The following is a 22,850-nucleotide window of genomic DNA, read 5'->3' as shown; positions in this document are numbered from 1 at the left end:
ATTTCTAGTTTAAGGAATATGTGAACATATTTTAAAACAAAATTAGTTGTGATTCAGTGGGTTTTTTTTCTTTCACGTTTTTTAGGGATAGTGGTAAAGAGTTTTATTAAAACTCCAGTTTTTTAATACATGGATTTTGTCCAGTAACATATCTATTTTAATTCGCTGTCAAGCATTGCAAATGTGAAAGAAGAATTGCAAGTTTTTTTAAGAAGCAGGAATTATCTGTCACATTTAAAAATTAACAGTTCCTTTTGTTGTGTATTTTCATAAGCTTTGGAGTCCGCTGTAGCTGCAGTATTATATCTACTTACCTGGGAGTAAGTCAAGTAGTTTTTCAGCCTAAAGCACTGTAGTGCTCTGCCAATAGGTCTTGGAAAAACTGTTTTTTTTAATAATCAGGGTTTGATATTCAGTCATGTAGCCAGATTTTCTTCACTTGAGACCCTCAGTCCTAAAATGTTCTTTCAGCCGTTTCTGGCTACAAGTGTTGACTCCTCACCACATTCCTTTTAACACTGCAGCCCTTTGCACACTAATGTGGGAGTAAACTCCATTGATAGCAGTCCACAACAGCCCTTGCCAAGGTCACTATGGTTACGGCCCCTCTCTGTTCTGGAAAGTGTTACTTCCTTCATTTCTGGCAAACACAAATGAGGCAATAATATGAGGATCAGTAAGGCTTTAAAATTGGTTGTGCTAAATTACCTTACATTCCAAAGGTTTGGAAATACAGGAAGCTAGGGAGTTTCTCTGAAAGACCCTGGGGTGGGGTGGGCAGATAGTAGAGACCAATTACAGTGGTGCCTCGCAAGACGAAATTAATCCGTTCCGCGAGTCTCTTCGTCTTGCAGTTTTTTCGTCTTGCGAAGCACGGCTCTTAGCAGCTTAGCGGCTATTAACGGCTTAGCGGCTTAGTGGCTATTAGCGGCTTTAAGAAAAAGGAAACAAACTCGCAAGAACTCGCAAGAAGTTTCGTCTTGCGAAGCAAGCCCATAGGGAAATTTGTCTTGCGGAACGACTCAAAAAACGGAAAACTCTTTCGTCTAGCGAGTTTTTCGTCTTGCGGGGCACCACTGTACAGTGGTGCCTTGCAAGACGAAAAGAATCCGTTCTGTGATTCTCTTCGTCTAGCGGTTTTTTTGTCTTGCGAAGCAAGCCCATTGAAGGATTAGTGGATTAGCGCTATTAGCGGCTTTTGGCGGCTTATCTGCTGATCGGATCAGCTGATAAGCGGCTTAGCGGCTTAGAAAAAGGGGGGGGGAAGGGGAAAAAACCAGCAGGAACTCACAAGACATTGTCGTCTTGCGAAGCAAGCCCATAGGAGATTTGTTTTGCGAAGCACCTCCAAAACGGAAAACTCTTTCGTCTAGCGAGTTTTTCGTCTTGCGAGGCATTCGTCTTACGGGGCACCACTGTACATTTTCTGATCAGAACTATTGACCACAGTATCCTTCTGGATCGTCTCAGAAGGTTGGGAATTGGGGGGCCCTGTTAAACAGTGGTTCTGCTCCTTCTTCCTGGGCCGTGTCCAAAAAGTGGTGGGGTGAGATGAGTGTTCAAACCCCTGGGTGCTCACTTGTGGGGTGCCTCAGGGCTCCATTGTCTCCCCCTTGCTTTTTAATATCTATATGAAACCACTGGGAGAGATCATTGGAGTTTGGGCTGGGTGTTCATCAGTATGTGGATGATACCATCTACAACTAATCCAAAATGAGGCTGCTAGACTGGTGACTGGGAGCAGCCGCTGGGACACCGGTCCTAAAAGATCTACATTGGCTCCCAGTACGTTTCCGAGTACAATTCAAAGTGTTGGTGTTGACCTTCAAAACCCTAAAGGGCCTCAGCCATGTATACCTGAAGGAGTGTCTCCGCCCCCATCATTTATTAGACACTGAGGTCAAGCTCCCAGGGCCTTCTGGAAGTTACCCCACTGCAAAAAGTGTAGTTACAGGGGAACCAGGGAGAGAGCCTTTTCAGTTGTGGTGCCCACCCTGTGGAACACCCTCTCATCGAATGTCAAAGACATTAAAAACTACATGACTTTTAGAAAACATCGGAAGGCAGCCCGAGTGGCCGGGGAAATCCAGTCAGATGGACAGGATGCAAATAATAAAATATTGTTATTACTGAAGTTTTCATAATTCCTCATTTCTCACACCCTCCTATGTTAATTTTCCTATGGCTTCTCTGCCAAGAAAGCAAGGATTGCCATCTTTATTTTAATATGGTGGCTTCCTCATCTACAAGGACCCTCTTAAATAGGATTGGTAATTAACTGAGTCCCAGATTTAAAACAAGAGATGTCATCTTTTAAACAACTGCACTGCATATTTCTTTGATGGTTTGTTTCTTGCAGTTCCTGCCAGTATAAGAGCTTTGAGAACTGGGTTGTCTGCATTAATCCTCGCAAAGCACTCCAGTGGTGCCAACCCCATTCATTAAATTGGAGTGTGTTCTGATCTTTGAACAGTCTGCTAACAAACTGATTTTTTTTTATTGACTGCTGGCTTCCTGTTATGGTGCCAGCTTCCCCTTCAATTTAGCTGCAAATGTCCAAAATGGAAAGAACACAGTGAAATGAAAGCATGATAAGGATAGACAATAAAGAAACTGTTCAACCCCTCTCCCCCAGCAATATATATACAACAACCAAAAAAAACCCATTCGAAATGTAACAGCAACATAGTTTTACATAACACTGATCACTGTGAACTTCTCTAATACTGAAGTAGAAGCCATATTCTAAGCCCTGTTCAGATACTGGTGCACTCTGATGATAGTGTGTAATGTGTTGTGGCTATGTTCTAAGGACACAGTCCTCAAACCTCCGAAGTTGATGGGGAGGGGTGGTAGAAGAACTGCTGGTGGGAGGTATGTAGCTCTGCTGTGCCCTAGCAGGTTGGAAGCTACCACCGGAAGTAAGCCACAATGTTTTATGGTGTTGTGTAGGCTTTGAATCCATGGCATCTTAAAGCCCCATTTTTGGTCCTGCTGGCTTCTGCCAGGCAGAAGGTTGAAAGGAAAACACTTTCAACCTTCTGCCTGGCAGAAGCCAGCAGGATCTCTGATGCTCTGGAGCAGGGTTTCCCAACTTGGGTCTCTCGCTGTTTTTGGACTACAACTCCCATCATCCCAAGCTTTCAGGAGGACCAGTGGTCAGGGATGATGGGTGCTGTAGTCCAAAAACAGCTGGAGACCCAAGTTTGGGAAACCCTGCTCTGGAGGATCAGCTGTGCTGTGCCTCTTAGACATCTAAGACTAGAACCTTGTAAGACCCATAAAAGTTTAATTGCCCAATTTGAACAATTCTATTGGCTTAATAAGCAGTTGTGAAAAGAATTGCCCAGGAAATCTTGGAGCAACGTAGTATCCTAAATCCCTGTTTGAATTGGCTTTGAATCCTAACTTGTTCAAAGGCTGGCAACCATCACAGGGCGGGTTACAACATAAAAATATGAAACACAAAACCTATAGGTCTAATGAAGTTAATAAAGAGATTCAGCTGTGTCCTCTGTGACTTGATAGTTAAGAATGAGGGAAACGAGAGAAGCCCTGCTGAATTCAAGAGCAGGAGCTGGGCTCTGAACTGTAGAAACAATTTAACACCAGTATTATTGTTGTTTAGTCGTGTCCGACTCTTTGTGACCCCATGGACCAGAGCACGCCGGGCACTCCTGTCTTCCACTGCCTCCCCCAGTTTGGTCAAACTCATGCTGGTAGCTTCGAGAACACTATCCAACCATGTCGTCCTCTGTCGTCCCCTTCTCCTTGTGCCCTCCATCTTTCCCAACATCAGGGTCTTTTCCATGGAGTCTTCTCTTCTCATGAGGTGGCCAAAGTCTTGGAGCCTCAGCTTCAGGATCTGTCCTTCCAGTGAGCACTCAGGGCTGATTTCCTTCAGAATGGATCGGTTTGATCTTCTTGCAGTCCATGGGACTCTCAAGAGTCTCCTCCAGCACCAGAATTCAAAAGCATCAATTCTTCGGCAATCAGCCTTCTTTATGGTCCAGCTCTCATTTCCATACACCAATACTGGGAAAACCATAGCTTTAGCTATACGGACCTTTGTTGGCAAGGTGATGTCTCTGCTTTTTAAGATGCTGTCTAGGTTTGTCATTGCTTTTCTCCCAAGAAGCAGGCGTCCTTTAATTTTGTGGCTGCTGTCACCATCTGCAGTGATCATGCTTATGTTCTGATTTTGCTTCCTTATTCAACAACTTTTATTTCTCTCCATGTCCACTGAAGGATAAAGTGGAGAAAAGGGGTAGGGGCTAGTGTAATCATTTAAACGTTAGCAGATGAATTAATTGGAATACTTTTGATTTATTTTTATTCCATAGAACCACTGAAAAGGTGCTATGAATGGTGAATCTAGAGCAGAGGTGGTAACCTCACCACCTCCAGCAGCCCCTCATAAAGAGAGGTATTTTGATAGAGTGGATGAAAATAACCCAGAGTACTTGCGAGAGAGGAACATGGCTCCTGACCTTCGCCAGGATTTCAATATGATGGAACAGAAGAAGAGAGTCTCCATGATCCTTCAAAGCCCAGTAAGGATAAATACTTAGGCATGACTTTAGAAGAGAGCTAACAAAAAAATCAGTTTTTTAAACATTTCCTCAAAAAGGCAGCATTAAGTTGTGGGGCAGAATTCAAAATGTCTTAAGGCACATTGTGTATGTTTGTGGCACACAGGAGCTCCTCATTTGTTTTTTGCAGTGGCAGGTACTTTTGTTGCCCTGGAGTCCTCCAAATCCCAAGTTTCAATCAAGTTCAGGCTGATTTATTACAGTTGGCGATTAAATATTCTTGGGAAAGGCTTCCTGTTGGTGAAAGCATCATAACAGCCTTTTGCATTTTACAGTTCTATTGTATTTTTTAATTATCCTGTGTATTGCCCAGGCAACTAAGAAATCTAGTGAATGACATAAATAAATCCCAGCTATGGTCTCATTCCAGCAAGCATCCATGTTTTCTGAGTATATTGCCGCTGAAACTGGGGGGGGGGGGAGTGAAACCATTTAGCTCTGGTGTCATTAAGGTATCAGGAATTTCAGCAATTCTAGGCTGCTTTATACAAAATTATTTTCTTGTACAATATAATTTCCATGTAGAAAATGACAGGTTACACAGTACCCTGTGACAAAAGCATCTGGTGATACAGAAGAAAGCCCCAAGTTCTTGTAGCACAAAGATATAGCCAAATCGAAATGTAAACTTTACTTCTGTGCTGTTTGTTGCACACAAGTTTGGTCTCTGTGGTAAAATTGCTCTGTGTGAAGCAGTCCTCAGTTGTGTTGAGCTGCCAACTTGCAGTAAGAGTAATTCTCAGTTGAATAAGTTGGTTAAAGCTTCTCGATGAAATGTATTATTTATTTTTGAAATATTTCTGCCATCCTTCAATATAAATATTCTCAGGGCTGCTTAAGCAATAGTAATAAAATAGAACAAGAAACTAACAAAATTTCAAAATTTGGATGAAAACTGGCAACAAGAATAAAAAGAATCATAGTTAACTGTTGAAAAACTTCAGAGAATAAAAAGTCTTTGCTTTGCACCGTGAAATAAACACAAGGTGAGCCTCTCTGGAGGAACCATTCCCTAAACAAAGGGAGAGTCCTCTTCCAGACACCTCACTTCTCACCATGAGAGCACCCGATGCCAGGATGCAGTCAAGCTGCTATGAAGCTACTGGGTTTAAATAACAGTAGTATATGGGGCACAATGTTGATAAGAACTTGTGTGTCTGTCTCGTCTGCCTCAAGTCCCTTATTCAGACAGTGCACCAAAAAAGCAGGAGCAGGCTCAATAATTATTCCTAGAGAGATACTTCTTTCTGTGAGAAGCATTAATGACAAGAGATGTGGAAGGGAGGAATTAAGAGAATCCAATTTGCTTGAGGCTCTCCAGTATTTCGGTGTCTAACATGGTATTCTGTTGTTAGGCATTTTGTGAAGAATTGGAATCGATGATCCAGGAACAATTTAAGAAAGGAAAGAACCCAACAGGTCTATTGGCTTTACAGCAGATTGCAGATTTCATGACGACAAACGTTCCAAATGTCTACCCAGCAGCACCTCACGGTGGAATGGCTGCCCTCAACATGAGTGAGTTCCAGCAGATATTTTGGGAGTGGATAGGGATTGCAGCTGGTGAATTCAAAGCTAAGTGTGGACTAATCCAAAATTGAATGTAAACAGTGCAGTTTTGAAAGAACTCTTTTAGTGAGAACTGGCTCTAATTTTGTTTCAAGAATTTATTGTATTAAGATTCGGAAATTAGGAGATGTTGTAATAAGTGCTGGAATGGTTTAGTTATGCTTCAGTGAAAGAGAATAGATGTAGATTTCAGTTTTAAAAGAGAAGTTCCTCATTAAACGGGTGTGGTGCCTTGCATCAGCTGAAAGGATTCAGATTTCATATTGTGAATTGACTTGATATGGTGTTAGCCTCCTGTTGGAAGGAGAGTATGGCCACACCATTTAGACATTGTTATTAAGAGATGTAAACCATATTGGGCATGTCTTTCCTTTTCCCCAGGTCTTGGCATGGTGACCCCTGTGAATGATCTCAGGGGTTCAGATTCAATTGCTTATGACAAGGGCGAGAAACTGTTGAGATGCAAGTTGGCAGCCTTCTACAGACTAGCTGACCTCTTTGGGTGGTCACAGCTTATTTACAATCACATAACAGTGAGTATTAAATCATCTATATCTATATTTCTCCTTTTTATTTGTTGTTTAAGGTAGAATAGGAATAACCAACTTTGGAGGAGTCCAGTCGTTTGAAACAACTTAATTTATTTCATACAACGCTTGATTTTAAAATACCTCAAAGCAGTTTACAAAACTTTATCTGGCCCCTAGTGGCCCTTATCAATTTTGGATCTGAGTGTAATAGAAAATTGTCTTCATTTCATTTGCGGGAGATAGGGAAATGGGTTTCTGCATGCAGTTCATATAACTTCGTGTGTTGCTGTATATTTATGTTCTGGAAGGCAAAAGATCATTGCTTCTTGAAGGGAGGGGATCTTTCAGAGACCTTTTTTGCAGTTTAAAAAACTTGTTTTAATTTTGACCTTTATTAACTATTTTGTTGTATGTTGTATATTTTTGTAATCTGTTTAGAAGTTTTATTTACAGTTAAGGTATATACAAATTATGTTAAAGAAAATTACTTAGTTGGTGAATGTTCTAGCTCCTGGTTATAAATACTAAGTACTGTACTAGCTATGATTTTACTTCTAGTTTTTATTAAAAACCATGGGTGGCCCTGAAGGGAGTGAATTGCTTTAGGTCCTGGAGTTGTGCCCATAGAATAACCCTAACACCACTTCCCAAAATTAAGAAGTTGTCTGTTCATGGTTAAGAGAACAGATGAAATGGTAAAGATGCTAATACTGAAATTCACACCGTAGTTTGGAAATATTGGTTGCCTGCTGATATGTCACAACTAATTCAATAAAATTGAGATTTGAAAAGTCTTCATACTAAAATAAGATTTTGGAAAAGTTTACCCTTGTTTCCTTAGATAGAAATGAAATTTAATAAACAGTAACAGTATTTATCTTACTATAAGCAATTTTTTATGCTCCATTGACAAAGTAGTGGGACATCTACTGTATCTCTTTTAAAATCTAGTATAACTGTTGGAACTTCACATCTTAAGTGAAACCATTTGGCCTGTGTGCTCCAGATGTCTATACTGTGAGTAATTTATTGGCACCCATGTCATTAATGCTTCAGAAGAATGAATAGCATCACAATGAGCTTACTCATGTGCCAAATAAGCATTAAGCTACAGCTGTAGTAAGAATTGAAGTCACTCTTGTATTTTATTATAAAGCTTAATTGTGAAGAGGTTTCCAGACTTCTGATTTTCTCTCGTGGTTTTTCTTAACAGTTGAAGCCCTCCGAACAGTGATGGAGGAGGTGAAAATAGCTTATTCTCCCTGTTCTGTGAGAAGCAAATTTTGCTAGGTTGCCAGCCCTTCCACAAATAGCAGTCCCTACACAAAGACTGCTCTTGATCAAACCATTGTTTTCTCAAATCTGCTGTCTGAATACCAAACATATTAGGATGTGCACGTTTTCAAAAACAGATTTGTCTTACTCACACTTTACATTTTTGTGAGCATACCTTAGATGTGATTTGTGAAGCAATTCATGGGGAAAGTGTTTGGCACTTTTCCCTTCTTGAGCCTGTCTGCTGGAGCCAGCAACAGAGAGAGATGGAGAGAGGCAGTGTCCCAGCTAGAAAGAAACGAGGCTTTGAGAGGGGGCTGCAGTTCAGTTTTGTCTTTCCCACCGTTGGCTTCTCCTGGTTGGCCAGACAGAGCATAAGCCTGCAGTCCTTTACCATATGCTTGATGCTGTTTGTTGTTGGCTCATCCTCTGGGCCAAGTGAGTGACAGACCCACACCCTGCCCTGATCTCAACTAAGTGTAAAATGTAAGAGAGGGGTGTAACACTTCACAGGTGAAAGCCTCAAGGGTTACCTCACAGGAGATAACTTTAGAGGATCTGTCACATTCTCCAGTGTCTTTCCTCCCAGCCTATTTCATACTTATATGAATTCACTCGTGTCCATTGCCTGGAGGTGAAAGTCTCCCACCCTGGACACTTACAGTGGTGCCTCGCAAGACGAAAAGAATCCATTCTGTGATTCTCTTCGTCTAGCGGTTTTTTCGTCTTGCAAAGCAAGCCCATTGAAGGATTAGCGGATTAGCGCTATTAGCAGCTTTTAGTGGCTTATCTGCTGATCGGATCAGCTGATAAGCTGCTTAGCGGCTTAGAAAAAAGGGGGGAGGGAAAAAAAACCAGCAGGAACTCGCAAGACATTGTCATCTTGCGAAGCAAGCCCATAGGAAATTCGTTTTGCGAAGCACCTCCAAAACGGAAAACTCTTTCGTCTAGCGAGTTTTCCGTCTTGCGAGGCATACGTCTTGCGGGGCACCACTGTAGTTTCCAGGGGTATTCCAGGGAATAGATGTTTTTTCAGGGGTATTGCAGGGGGTAGATGTGTATGTTAGAAATGTTCATTTAGTTAGAAGTACTCTTCCTCTTTATTTAAGGCTGGCTAAAAGCCATCTGCTTTGATGGGGGAAGAATGAGCTGGTCCTCAAATTCTAGTTCACAGCCATATTCACCCCCACATGTTCATTAAGTCTATTGCTGCAGGTGAAGGAAGGGAGTTGGGTTGGGCATGTTTTTCGAAACTTGGCCATTACCCCAATTCCTACAAACTGGAATTAGTCTGCTGAAAAGGCTGTGTGAAATCTCTTAACTAGCCACTTGGCATTGAGGTAGAGAAGAAGATGGAAACTGGGTCAGCAGCCTTCATGAATGAAGTTAGAGTTCTCTTGTGTTCAGAGGGTTTTTTCTTTCTGTTCACACCAGTTTTGCTGATTAGATTTGAGACTGCAGGATAAACGTAAATAGTGGCTGCTTTGGGAATGTTCATAGGTTCAAAATTAAGTGACATGTCTATTCTGGACCCTTCTAGAGTCCCTTCACTTCTCATTAGAACTTCATGGGAATTATGAATTGAGTTAAGAGCAGTTCACGTGGATCTCACTGCCCTTCATTCTCAGAGCTGGTAATTGTCATCGTGCTATAGGCATTCTGGCCCAGAGACGAACTTCTATTAGCCAGACCAGTGTGACCAATGGTTAGAGATGATGGGAACTGTAATCTAACATCTGGAGGGCACCAGGAAAGTCTGGTCTAAACTCTCACTAATGTTGGTAGTCTGAGTGTGGAAGCATTGATGTTCCAACATGTATCGTGAAAACAAAGTATCTGTATTCTTACATGTACTTATGTTCCAAGTTCTCAAGTCCAGGAGGTAGGAAGATAGTCTATTCTTCCCCTGGAAGAAGCAGGTTTGTTGCTTGGGGATACTCCTGGATCCAACGTGGTCACTTGAGGCCCTGGTGGCCTCAGTGGCTAGGAGTGGCTATTTCCAGGTACAGCTGGTTCACCAGCTACTGCCCTTTTTGGACAGAGGTGTCTTGGTCATAGTACTCCGTGCTACATCCAGATTGGATTATTGCAATGCACTCTACATAGGGCAGCCCTTGAACGCTATTCTGAAACCTCAACTGGTCCAAAATGCAGCAACCAGATTACTGGCCGAAGTCGCTTGTAGAACTCTTACAACTCCTGTTCTAAAACAGTTGCATTCAGTGCTAGTTCTTTTCTGGGCCTAATTTCAGGTGCTCCCACTCGTTTTTAAAATCTTGAATGACTAAGGCTCCATATATCTGGAAGACAACCTCCTTCCTTGCAGACACTCCCAGGTGTTAAGATCAGCAAAGGGGGCCCTCTTGCGGTTCTGCCTTTCTCAGAAGTTCACTTGAGGGAGGGGGCCCAGGAGAGATCATTCTCTGTGGCAGACCCTAAGTTATGGAAGGCCCTCTGCACAGTGGTGCATCTGGCTTCTTTATATGGTTTTTATTCTCTATAATACTGTATAAATGCTGAAGACACATCTCTTTACCCTAGCTCTTTCACATCTAAGATATGTGTTGTCAGGGCCCAAACTATTCCCCCAACTTTAATCTGTTTTAACTGTTCTAATTGTAACAAGCCCCGAGAGCTGTTGGTGAAGGGCAGGTAATACACTTTTACATACTACTACTACTATGTGTAATAATGACTTTTTCCAGTGCATCTGAATTATATGCATTTCGCAATTTCTAGATTTTGTCTTTTTTGTAAATCAGTTATTTAAAGTGATGTTTTTTTGTTTCTACATACTCAGTTTTCATTCTTTTTTCTTTGTCTTTTTTGTAGGTCAGAGTAAATTCAGAGCAGGAACACTTTCTCATTGTGCCTTTTGGGCTTCTCTATAGTGAAGTTACTGCATCCAGTCTGGTAAGTGAAAGACTCTTTTGTTCAAACAAATCAGAATCCTGAACATCGGATCACAATACAGCTCCATTTAGATGTGACCGAGCACTATTAAAGGCAATGGAACAAGTTAGTCATTAGTAACTTAAGGCCAGTTGCTATCAATATAATTTGGTCACAACTGACCTTGGATTGGGACTGTAGTATTTAATCACTCCATCTCTTATGTGCAAGGGTATTCTGCCCTTTCTACTTTTAAACTTTTAATCATCCATCTTGTTTGAGCATCCATTTGGACAAATGGACTGCTTATATTAATATATATGTTTAAATCAAGATTGATGGGATAATTTTTATTATTAATATGAGCTGACTTGACAATGTTTCCTTTTTCCTGTATCTGCAAAATAATAATAATAATAATAATAATAATAATAATAATAATAAAAAATAATGAAGTTGAATTTGTAACAAGTTCTTCCCTATAGTCAGTTTGGAAGCTATTTCTTTGTAGTATTTATGTAGTCATATCAGTGAGTTGTGCGCCTGTGCAAAGAAGCATCTAAAACTTCTAGCGCTTTAGGAAATAGGAGCTAGCACTTGTCCCTTCCTTTGAGTGGGCAGACCCCATGTGGTAAGAGCAAGTAAGCACTTTGCTACCCTGTAGTCTTCCTTTGCCCACTGCCTGAACAGCATCTCACCACCTGTGCTTTTGGGAGGTAAAATTAGTTAAGTAGAGAGTTAGGATCACCTCCTTGTAAATTACACTCATTCCTTTTTCTTGTTTGCTGAACACTTGAGATCTAGATGCTGCATCCTTTCCTACGTAGCTCAGGGTCCGTCTCCACCCCCATCACAGGAATGGGGAAGTGTGAGAACCCGGTTTCTAAAGTTCTGGAAGTTTTCAAGATGTTAGTTTGAACAGACCAGAACCTGTATATTAGACAGCAAATAAGATCACGCAAAGAGTGCTGGTTTTACTGGTAAATTATTTGTGCTGCATTCACACAGCAGTTCATTACTGGCATTTCTCTAAATGTTAATATGCACATTATATTCAGGTTTTCACATTACATAAAAGCTACTTTTAGAAATCTAGTGGAACACGGCACAGGTTCAGCATTCATTTCGGTGTTACTTGCTTCCAGAACACAATCGGCTTGCAAGCGTGGAATTTCTGCACTGACTGAGGCCCTGCAGGATGCTCTGCAAGGGGCTTTCATTTAGGAAAGCAGGTTGCAAAGCCTTGTGCCCCCCCCCTGTTGCCCCTCCCCTCAACAGGAGAGGCTCTGAAACTGGTTTTCCCTTAAAGTAGGCCAGTTGTGGAGCCTCATCCCCCCCCCCACCAAGGATTGCCCGCTCCCCTGTGATCCTGCAAGATATAGGGGTGAGGTTCCACTAGTGGCTTTCCTCAGCTACCCATCCCAGGGATCAACTGCAATCCTGCAGGTTTTAGGTGATGCACCAGAAGCTGTTTCCTTAAAAGATAGCTGCTTGTGGGGCATCAATACACACAACTGCTCAACAGTTGGGTTGAATTAGGGTGTGTGGGTGTGATACTTAGCAAAGAGCTTTCCCTTTGGATCACGCATAGCCCAGCATTGATACCTCTGCTCATCAGCTGTTGAGCAGAGGTGGAATCCTGATTATTTTTACCTACCTTTCACACTGCATTACCTACTGACTTGAATGAAATTTAGTGCAACGTGGTGGTATGCGGGGTGTATTTATCTTCCTCCTATAGATCTTGTTCTGTGTATGTGTGCCGTAGAAGCTTCAGCAAAGCAGTTAAGCTCTTCAACACAAAACAGCTGTTCTTAGCAGAGTTGTTTTACTTGGCACACACATTCTATATACAGGTTACACAAAGGCGTTTCTCTCTCTGGTCCCAGAGAGGGTTCTGTACTTCAAAGTCCTTTTGAACCAAAGTCCGCTAGCAAGTTCTAAGTTCAGTTGTTCGGAGACCTGAACAACTTGACTGAATTCTCTGAGTTCTGAAGTCTGGCAGTTCTCCAACTTCTTCTCAGATGATCTCTTCAAAAAGTCTTCACACAAAAACACAGTTCCAGCGGATAGCCTTCAAGTCCTGCAATCTCTTACCACGACTCTCACTGTGTGCAGTAACCTGAGCCTTTTCATACACGAACTTACTTGCCAAATCTGTCCAGTAACATGCATGAGAGAGGAACCAGATTCATCCAGGTGCATTGTGGGGCATGAGCCAGCATCACCAACTCATGTGAATTTAACTCAATAAACACTTTCCTTAACATACAGGTACTGCAGTGCGAGAAGAACATTAGGAGGTCAGGACGGAAGCACTAATGCAATACACACCCCATGCGTGAATGCAGCCTAAGACATGTTTTTTTTAACATTTCTTTTTTAAAAAATTTAACTTTCCAATAGTGTTAATATGAAAATGGTAAGAACTCCTAAAAAGTTGCAAAATCCTTCTAATGTTGAATTGCACAAATGTTTGAGGTGTTATGAATGACATTTTAATCCTGCTTTCAACATGATTACTGTTCTTTTCATCATCAAATAAAAGAATACGTGAAAACCTATAAAGATGCAAATAATTCTGAAAAGCATATTATCTGTCTGTAAAGTCTCCAGTTGGCTGTAGTCATTCCATGGATCTTGAGCCTCTTAAAAAAAACCCCTCTAATCTTAACAAACCTTTCTACAAGCTCAGCACAGCCACTCAGATATATTGGGAGAAGGTGGTGATTTTTCATTATCTGTCCCCAAATATTTTGATGATTAAAATTAGGTATTTGTTTCCCTCCCCCACTATTCCACCATAATAAAGAACTATGCTTGCAGTGCAAACTATTTCTAATGTATTTGTGTAAACACCTTTGAAGAGTAGCATAAAATAAACCCCTGTAAAAGCCTTTTCAGTGGGAGTGAGGGGCACTCTCCCCCCTGCCGTTTTCCCCATAAGAAGAGAAACTGCCAGCAGCATCTCCCTGCTGCTTTCACCCCTTGTGAAAGCCCAATGCAAAGGGAAAGAAGCCCCTTGCCCCCCCCCTCCTGGGGGTACTTGCCAGAGTGGGTAGGGTGCTCTGGTGAGCGACTGATCAACTGGTTTGTTCCTCTCCTTATTTGATTACAGATAGGTAGCTGTGTTGGTCTGCCATAGTCAAAATAAAAAAATTCCTTCCAGTAGCACCTTAAAGACCAACTAAGTTAGTTCTTGGTATGAGCTTTTGTGTGCATGCACACTTCTTCAGATACACTGAAACAGAAGTTGCCAGATCCTTCTACATAGTGAGAAGGTGGGGAGGGGTATTACTCAGAAGGGTGGTGGGAATGGGAGATTGGCAGATAGCTGAGATGAGCCTGTTGACGACTCTTAACGACTGTAATAGGTCTTACAGGAAAAGGCAAGGGGTGAGAAGGTGAGAAATGGCTTAGTCATGTATAATGAGATAAGAATCCGATGTCTTTGTTCAGACCAGGTCTCTCCGTTTGCACATCCTTATTTGATGTGACTGCTGCTTTTGTATCCATCTTATATTTGTTTTCATTGAGGGAGATTTGAAAATACTGAGCCTGTTTCTCTCCTGCTATAGGACGGTAGGCTCATTTCTAGAATTAATGCTATTTTATGTTACCAGGTTAAAATAAATATTCAAGGTGATGTTGTTGATCGTGGAAGCACTAATTTGGGAGTTAATCAGGCTGGCTTCACATTGCACTCGGCTATTTATGCAGCTCGACCTGACATTAAGTGCATCGTTCATATTCACACACCGGCAGGAGCAGCGGTAAGAAGTTCCTTCTTCCTCTAGCTGTGTAGTGGTGGGGAAATTTCATGTAAAGTACTGCACTGCACCAGTCCAGGAGGAGAAAGAACATGTGTGGTACTTATTTCCCAATCCAGAAAAGTAGGGGCATTGAGGGGTAGAAATTACAAAGCTTTTTAAAATAGAGAAAGGAAACCTTAAATGTATCTCAGAGAAATAAATTCTCATATTTAAAATTCTTTGCATTTACTCTGGAGATAAACTTGAAAGCACTGTGTAGGAAGGTCAAGACTGCATCACCCAGCATAGGACACTGCGTCTTCTTGGTCAGTCCTGGGTGGGAAGAACAGATTACCCTAATCTTCAACACAACAGCCTTCTAGGAAAAATTGACACATTTGCTTCATCCGGTGGGGCCTTTGGAAGTTGTGTTCTGCAGAGGACAATGCACCTCAAAAGAATCTGTCTTAGATTAGGGTTTACATCCTGGGATGCATTTGTTTTTTACATTCCTATGCTAGCTGTCCTATTCTATTTGAGGAGAGAAATGGAAAATCTATACCGGGGTGGCCAACTCCCAAGAGACTGCGATCTACTCACAGAGTTAAAAACTGGCAGTGAACTACCCCCTTTTTGAGGGTTCAGGTCAAAGCTGTTGTGGGGGGTTTGGGGGATCTACCAGTGATCTACCGCAGACATCCAGTGATCTACCTGTTGGACATGCCTGATCTATACTAACTGCTTAATTTCTGTTATTCAGGAGGGCAGGTATGCTGCCCTGTATCTTACCAGCTTTCTGTAGGTCGGTAAATGGAGTTGTCTGCTTACATAATTAAGTGGAACAGAGTCTCTCTGTGTGTCCACAGATATGTTTTATTCCATTAGGACAAGGGTGAGGAACCACTTTGGGGCAGAGGGCCAGATCCAGAAGTGGCCAGCCCTTTGCAGGTCTCATTGGCAGGTGTATGTAGCTGCACAGCTAACATAGCAGGTGTACATGTAAGGTGTGGAACCTGATCCCTATCCAAATCAGCATGGCTTGAAATTGGTGCCCCTTTCTTGTAATAGACAAAGTTTTGATCTTATTTTATCTGAGGAACTAGCTCCTGTCTATTTCCTACTTCCTCTCTCTGCTTCATTGTGCGTGGGCCTGCAAAGTTTGCGGTATTTCTATTTCATCCCACTGGAGGTTCTTCACTTTCATATTTTGCCTCCTTAGGTCAGGTTTTGTTCATTTTTAGAGTTTGTCTAAGGTAGGCATGGGGAACCTTGACCCTCCAGATTTTGTTGACTATAACTCCCATCAACCCTAGTAAGTATGGCCAATCCAATAGCAAGGGGTGATTGGAGTTGTAGTTCTTCAGCATCTGGAGGGCCAAAGCTGCCTTCCTAGCCCTGAAGGAGGGGCCTTTCTCCATACTGCCATCCTTCTGCCAAGAATTTCTTTTTCTTCGTAAATGTCTATTTATGAAACCTGTTGTCATCTTCTTAGGTGTCAGCAATGAAAAGTGGTCTCTTGCCAATCTCTCCAGAGGCACTGTCCCTTGGGGAAGTAACCTATCATGATTACCATGGGATTCTTGTAGATGAGGAGGAGAAAGTGTTGATTCAGAAGAATCTGGGCCCCAAAAGCAAGGTCAGTCTCCAAACATCATCTAAGGCGCAAAAGGCAAGCAGAAAGTCTGTTTTGTTTTTCTTCTTACTTGTGCATCACTTTCTTTCTTTATCTCTTCTCCAAGGTTCTCATACTCAGAAATCATGGTTTGGTATCAGCTGGAGAAAGCGTGGAAGAGGCTTTCTACTATATTCATAATTTGGTTGTTGCTTGTGAGATCCAAGTAAGCATTCTAAATTGTTTTTTATTTTTTAATCTCATTTTTTATTTATTTATCTTCATCAGTTTTAAAAAACTCAGGCTGGTAATGCATATAGCAGACAGTGTAATGAAAAGATTTATTTGCTGAAACTATATGGCAGGTTTTTATTTTAGCACTGTAAGTGAATGGTAATGTTGAATTAAGTTTATTGGATTAGTAGTTTTATCTTTAAAACCCGGCCAGATGTGGCATATAAAAAAATAAATATTATTGCTATTATTAAATGGCACTTTGATTAGAGACATTGTAATGAAACATTTAGCATAATTATTGATTAGACATTGAAATATGTTTGATTTATTCAATATCACAGAAACTTTTATCTGTTTTGATTACTTTAAGGTACGTACTCTGGCCAGTGCAGGGGGGGCAGACAACTTAGTGCTCTTGGACCCTGGAAAATACAAGGCTAAGTCTCGTGGTCATGAGCATCTAGCAGGAGAGGGGACAGCACCTTACCCCAAATGGCAGACTGGAGAGCAGGAATTTGAAGCTCTTATGCGAATGCTTGATAATTTGGTAAGAGAAAATCTACTATTCAACTGATTTTTAGCATCAGAAAGATCTTGTAACATATGCTAATAGTCTCAAGGGTTTCATTTCTGTTTAGACAATGTACATAATTAAAGGACAAATAAGTCCAGGAAGAAAAGCACTTTCTGAGAATGCCAGGAGTAGGTTGTGGAGCTCCATTTCCAATGGCAGCTGCCAAGAGGCTCGTCCTTAACTGTACTGTACCCTGATCTCCTTTATAGCAAGAATAAAACAAAATTGCTGTAGACTTGCAGTAATTCAGCATTATTATTATTTATGGGTTTTTAAAATGTCTAACACACCCTTCAAACAATATTCCAGGGTGATTATTTAAAAACAGAACAGAAACAAAGCAATATAATTCTAAAAGAGAAAAAAATAAACCAGATTAAATTTAAACAACTAAAAAGCTTCGACAAATTTTCTCCTGTTTCTGAAATGGCATTAGCATACACACCAGGTGAACTTCCCTAGTGGGAGGATTCAGTAATGCACACTGGTGATGGTATGCAAGTAGATAATAATTAGAGGGTCACCACCAAAGAGGCCCTTTTCCGTGGTAGCCACCTACTGCACCTCAGGTGACAGGGGCATCTGGAGAAGAGTCTACTGAAGGTGGGCAGGCACAAGTGTTCTTTAACGGAGTCTGATAGTCCCAGCCCTCCTCCTGATCTGTTTTTTTCAATTGGCATCGCCCAGTTTACAAGTGGTCACTTGGATGCCTTGTGTTTTTACATCATAGAAGAGAAGAACTGAGACTTGGACATATGTTCTAGTTCATTTTTATTACTCTTAAATGCAAACTGTACTTGTTTCATTCAAAGGAGCTTTAGACTGACATAATACTGATTCACTCATGGGCATGCCAATATAATTAAAGTGCTTCAAAGCATGTTTCGTAATTTGATGTATTTGTGTGAACTCAGATCACCAAAATGGCAAAGATACTCAAGGGCAGAACTTGGCATGCATGTATAAATGTTTCCATAATGGCTGTCAGTAAATTTGTTTAATGGGTAGGTTTTGAGGCCATGTTGACAGTGTTCTGCTATGGTGTTTCCTCAGGGTTACAGAACTGGCTACCCCTATCGATGCCCTGCTTTGAGAGAGAAATCTAAAAAATACAGTGACGTGGAAATCCCTGCTAGTGTCACGGGGTATTCTTTTGCTAGCGATGGGGACTCGGGCACTTGTTCTCCTCTGCGGCATAGTTTTCAGAAACAGCAGCGAGAGAAGACAAGGTGGCTGAATTCTGGCCGAGGAGATGATGCTTCTGAAGAAGGGCAGAATGGCGGCAGCCCCAAGTCGAAGACTAAGGTGTGGACGAACATTACACACGATCACGTGAAACCCTTGCTGCAGTCTCTCTCGTCCGGTGTCTGCGTGCCAAGCTGTATTACCAACTGCTTGGTCTGTGCCTACCTTACTGTTCATAGTTAGATGATGTAGAGCAACTTTGGGTGGCAGGCACTGTGAGGCTTTGGGAATAAAATACAACATTAACTCCTCCCTCTTTCCTGACTGTCTAATCTGGCTTCACTTGAAACATTCCTTTCTAATATGCTCTAGTAATGAAATTTAAACCTGCGTTCTCATTGCAATTTGAATGGAAGGGTGCAGAGAGCAGTTAAGACTGCTAAGCCATCAATAAATGAACAAGCCAATGTCTTATTGGTTCTGTTTTATATATTCGAGTTACTTAAATGGTTTTTTATCAGAGAAGTTTTGGTTGTACTTTCTGGGAAATATCCTAGTTAAAACTTAAAGTAAATTAGTTTTTAAAATTTTTGTCTAAATTATGTACACTTCTCAGCACAGAAATTAGCTGGTCTACAAATCTGTATCCAGGCTGCCTTCTCGTAGTTTGTGGTATTTGTTTTAAGTACTTGGCCAATTACCACATTTTAGTTAAATCCGCGGGCCTGATTTGGATCGTATTGAAGTGCCTTTTATCTGATCTGTGGATTACCAAAAATGACGAGAGTTTCAAGCCCACAGGCTTTATTTCCTCTTAAGCCCTTTTGCTTCCTAATAAATTGACCTCTTTTGCTGCTCTACCCCCTATGCTTCTGTCTGTCCTAAAGCCTCCCAGTGTTCACAGCCTTCTGCATGAATTGTTGCATGCAAGTAGATGGCCATAATTTGAAAATCTTTCCTCTAGTACCAGCTGGGTGTGGCATGACTAAAGTGCAGCTCAGGCAACCACCAGGCACTGTTCGGGGAAACTTCGTTTAACATTGCTGTTGACAAAGTTAAAATATGCACTTCAGTCTTGACTAAAGGTTTTCAAATGCTATCGTGTGGATAGCTGTTTGGAAATGCTTATTGTGATATTGTATACTATTCTATTCTCAAATCCAGATTTGTGCATGATGCCGGCTTTAAAGTGGCTGATTGATACATTAGTTGACAATGTAGGAACTTGAGACAAGAACATAGAGTCCTTCATAGCCATTCTAGTGATAGTGCAGATCAGTGTTGAGCATGAAAAATCATATTGTTCAAAAGTTGTTAACTTTCTCCTGTTCTCCTTTGAATACTTTCATTTGCTGTCAGTGGAAACCCCCCTAAATCTTGGTTGCTTTTTTCTCCCTTTCAGAATGATTAATGGGGAATGTAGTTGCTCTTAGTCAAGGTAGTGCCATCTAAAAATCCACGGAGAAAATGGAATCCAAAGGAGAGATTCTTTGTGTGGTGACTCCCTCCCCTTTTGCTATACTATATCCAGTACTGTCAAACCCTTCTTTTATTCTAGAAAGAGTTAGTGCCCTATGTTGTAAAAATATTGATGAGAGTTTGTGTGTTTTGAACACATGTAATGAAGTGAATATCTGAAATAAGTATAAAATGAAAGAATCACTTGAAACCATAAACTTGTTTTAATATTTTGCTAGAACAATGTAATCTTACTCAGTTTGTGTATTTGATTTTTAATGCTCTTAAATATTTTTAAAGTACCAGTTATACTAAGGTTCTTAATACTGTTGTTAAATATCTTTAATAAAAACCTGGAGTTATTTTTATGTGAAAAGATAAGAATCAGTGAGTATCCATAGCTCCATGTTCATTCCATTTTTTTACTTCATACTTGCAAAACATTTTTTAAAATTCTGTTGCTTTTTTTAACAGTTCTATTTCTGGCTATCTTTTGTCTTAAAATTATTTGGGGGGAACAGCATCTTTAAACGGGTTTGTTTCAATGTTCAGTACATTTTCTGTGCAATAATTGGTGTATAATTTATGAGACTGAGCGCTTAAGAGATCGTTGTGGCACAAAGTCGCCTTCCAACATACTAAATGTACTGGCCATATGAAACAACCTTCTGTAAAGAAATCATGGAAGTGCTTTGTGTATGGGTTTTTATTTTTTGTAATCTTTGAATCTGTAAGCTTTATACAAAATATTTTGACATCACCAAACTCCTTCCTTAGGCTGATCCATCTATTTGCCTGTGCAAAAACAATTCTGAAAACTACATTGAGTTTTGTTTTGAATCCAAACTTTGGTGATGCCCACTCTTTCCTCATAGTAGAGAATCGTTCACTCAACCTGGTTATTGACATCACACTGCTTTTCATATTCCTGTCATCTTGTGCTTTCTGTTGGCTTTGATGTGTCTAAATATCAGGGAAGTGAATCAATGATGTGGAAATTAAAAGACAGTCGAGGAAGTTTGGCATTGTTGATAGATTTATATTTTAATGGCTCAGTCCTGTACTGAGCTTCCATCTGCACTATACATTTAAAGCAGTATCATGCCACTTTAAACAGCTATGGTTTCTCCCAAACAATCCTGGGAACTAGAGTTTGTTACAATTTCCAGAGTGCTTTAACAGTCAATCACTTTCCCCAGGGAACTCTGTAAACTGCAGCTCTGGAAGGGGGAATAGGTGGCCTCTTAGCACCCTTAACTCTTAGCACCATAGCAAACTACATTTCCCATGATTGTTTGGAGGAAGCTAAAACTGTTGAAAGTAGTATGATACAGCTTTAAATGTGTAGTGCAGCTGGGGCCCGAGTATGGTTAGACTTACTTCCAGGAAAGTGCAAAGAATTGCAGCCTTCTGTGGTTAATACAAATAGCAAAGTAACATTTTTAGCTAGTTCACATTTCTTGAAGTATTGTTAATATAGACAATCAGAAAAATCAACAAGATCTTTTGACGCATTTTTCAGGACCTTGTGATATACTCACTCCTTTTCATATTTAGTTTTTTGAAATATTTGCTCTGAATTACAAAAAAATAGCTTAACAGCTGTTTCAAAGCTGAGAGATGGTTATGTCTTTACAAATACTGGAATGCAGTCATTGATTCATTTCTCAGTTCTGTACATGCATGATTTACTGTGCTGTAAACTTGCTGCTATGAATGTTCTAGCCATTACAGCAATTTTGATTTTATGTAATTGTTCTTGATATTACAGTGGACTAAAGAGGATGGACATAGAACTGCCACCTCTGCTGTCCAAAATCTATTTGTTCCATTGAACACTAACCCAAAGGAAGTCCAGGAAATGAGGAACAAGGTTTGTACTGGCAATCTATCTGTAATCTCTGAATGTTTTTTATAGTTCACATTGAAAGTACGCCTATATCATAGCTGAAATCTCAAGAGAATCAAAAATAAAGACAAAATGCCTTAAAAATATGAGTGCTAATTAGACGAAACATTTCTCCTATGTGGGATTTGACTTTTCAGTTTGTAATAAGTAACTTACAGGCCATATTTGCTAAACAGTCTCCTATCCCTCTCCTCAAGTTGGCAAGAACTGGTCAGAATAGCACAGCGGCTGTTGGTGTAAGCCAGCCTTTCTGGTCCCCTACTGGTAGTTTGGATTGATAGCTAGGGCTGATGTTGGAGCCCAAAACCTCTGGAGGGCTCCAGCTTGGGAAGGGTGGCATATATTAAGTGTGCCAAATATATTGATTAGATAGTGATTGGTTTTTCAAACAACCCCCTCCCTCCCATGCCCTAATCATGTCTTCATACTTCCCTTGGCTTTCCAAGTCAACACTGATTACTTTTGAATGCATATTTAAGAATCTAACCATGTTGCCGTTCACACTGTCCCTAAAGTCATAATTTTGCATTTTAGAAAGGTAGGTAGATATTATTTGTGTGCACTATTTTTAAGAATTGATCTTTGGAATTTTTGGTGCAATTTGCTTATTGTTGTGGGTGTAGCAAAGAACATACTCCATTGCATTGCTCGTAAGATTTCCTTTTGCAAAACAAGAACAATGTATTCAAACTAAGCCTATGGAAAGAAAGAAATAGGCCAATTTGCAGTCACAAAATTTGGGGTTTAGTGCAGGATCCTAGAGGCTGTTTAGTCATTCTGGCCACATGACCCAGAAAACTGTTTGCAGCAAATGCCATCTCCCTCGGCCTGAAGCGAGATGAGTGCCACACTCTATAGTCAAGTTTGACTGGACTTAACTGTCCAGGGGTCTTTACCTCTTTACCTTTTGCCCCTGGAAGCTTCTGAGAGACTGATGCTTGTGGTCCCAAACGTGTAATAAAATATAAAATAGTATCCTGCAGTGGTAATTGATGGAACTGATACCGTATATATCCAAACCAACTTGACCGAGGTTTATATGCAGGAGCTCATATTGCGGTGCACACAGGCAGGTGAGTTACGTTCTCTCTGTTATTCATATGCAATTAATGTATTTTATCGTTTACAGATCCGAGAGCAAAACCTGCAAGACATTAAAACTGCTGGTCCACAGTCACAGGTTCTTTCTGGGGTTGTTGTGGACAGGAGCCTCGTTCAGGTGAGCACATAGCCTGCTTAAAATACAAACTTAGAGTTACTTTATA

General features: G+C 40.8%; 1 protein-coding gene across 6 annotated transcripts in view; it reads left to right on the top strand.

The window, feature by feature from the left end:
- ADD1 (adducin 1) overlaps nucleotides 1-22,850 on the top strand; it is a 47,990-nt gene that overhangs the window by 7,560 nt on the left and 17,580 nt on the right. For 4 of the 6 annotated variants that reach the window (XM_081207675.1, XM_081207678.1, XM_081207676.1 and 1 more), the window contains exons 2-12: nucleotides 4,344-4,553; nucleotides 5,948-6,110; nucleotides 6,543-6,694; nucleotides 10,799-10,879; nucleotides 14,482-14,631; nucleotides 16,103-16,246; nucleotides 16,350-16,448; nucleotides 16,830-17,006; nucleotides 18,087-18,431; nucleotides 21,448-21,549; nucleotides 22,715-22,804. In XM_081207675.1, coding sequence (XP_081063801.1) covers nucleotides 4,362-4,553; nucleotides 5,948-6,110; nucleotides 6,543-6,694; nucleotides 10,799-10,879; nucleotides 14,482-14,631; nucleotides 16,103-16,246; nucleotides 16,350-16,448; nucleotides 16,830-17,006; nucleotides 18,087-18,431; nucleotides 21,448-21,549; nucleotides 22,715-22,804 — 1,695 coding nt within the window. In that variant the 5' untranslated portion in view covers nucleotides 4,344-4,361. The remainder of the gene's footprint in view (nucleotides 1-4,343; nucleotides 4,554-5,947; nucleotides 6,111-6,542; nucleotides 6,695-10,798; nucleotides 10,880-14,481; nucleotides 14,632-16,102; nucleotides 16,247-16,349; nucleotides 16,449-16,829; nucleotides 17,007-18,086; nucleotides 18,432-21,447; nucleotides 21,550-22,714; nucleotides 22,805-22,850) is intronic. The other 2 variants (XM_081207677.1, XM_081207679.1) reach the window with 1 other exon arrangement.

The sequence above is a fragment of the Podarcis bocagei genome (genome assembly GCF_964188305.1).
Source record: "Podarcis bocagei genome assembly, chromosome: 9".
Classification (NCBI taxonomy): domain Eukaryota; kingdom Metazoa; phylum Chordata; class Lepidosauria; order Squamata; family Lacertidae; genus Podarcis; species Podarcis bocagei.
Note: the sequence above shows the minus strand (reverse complement) of the source record. Positions and strands in the feature narration are given on the sequence as shown.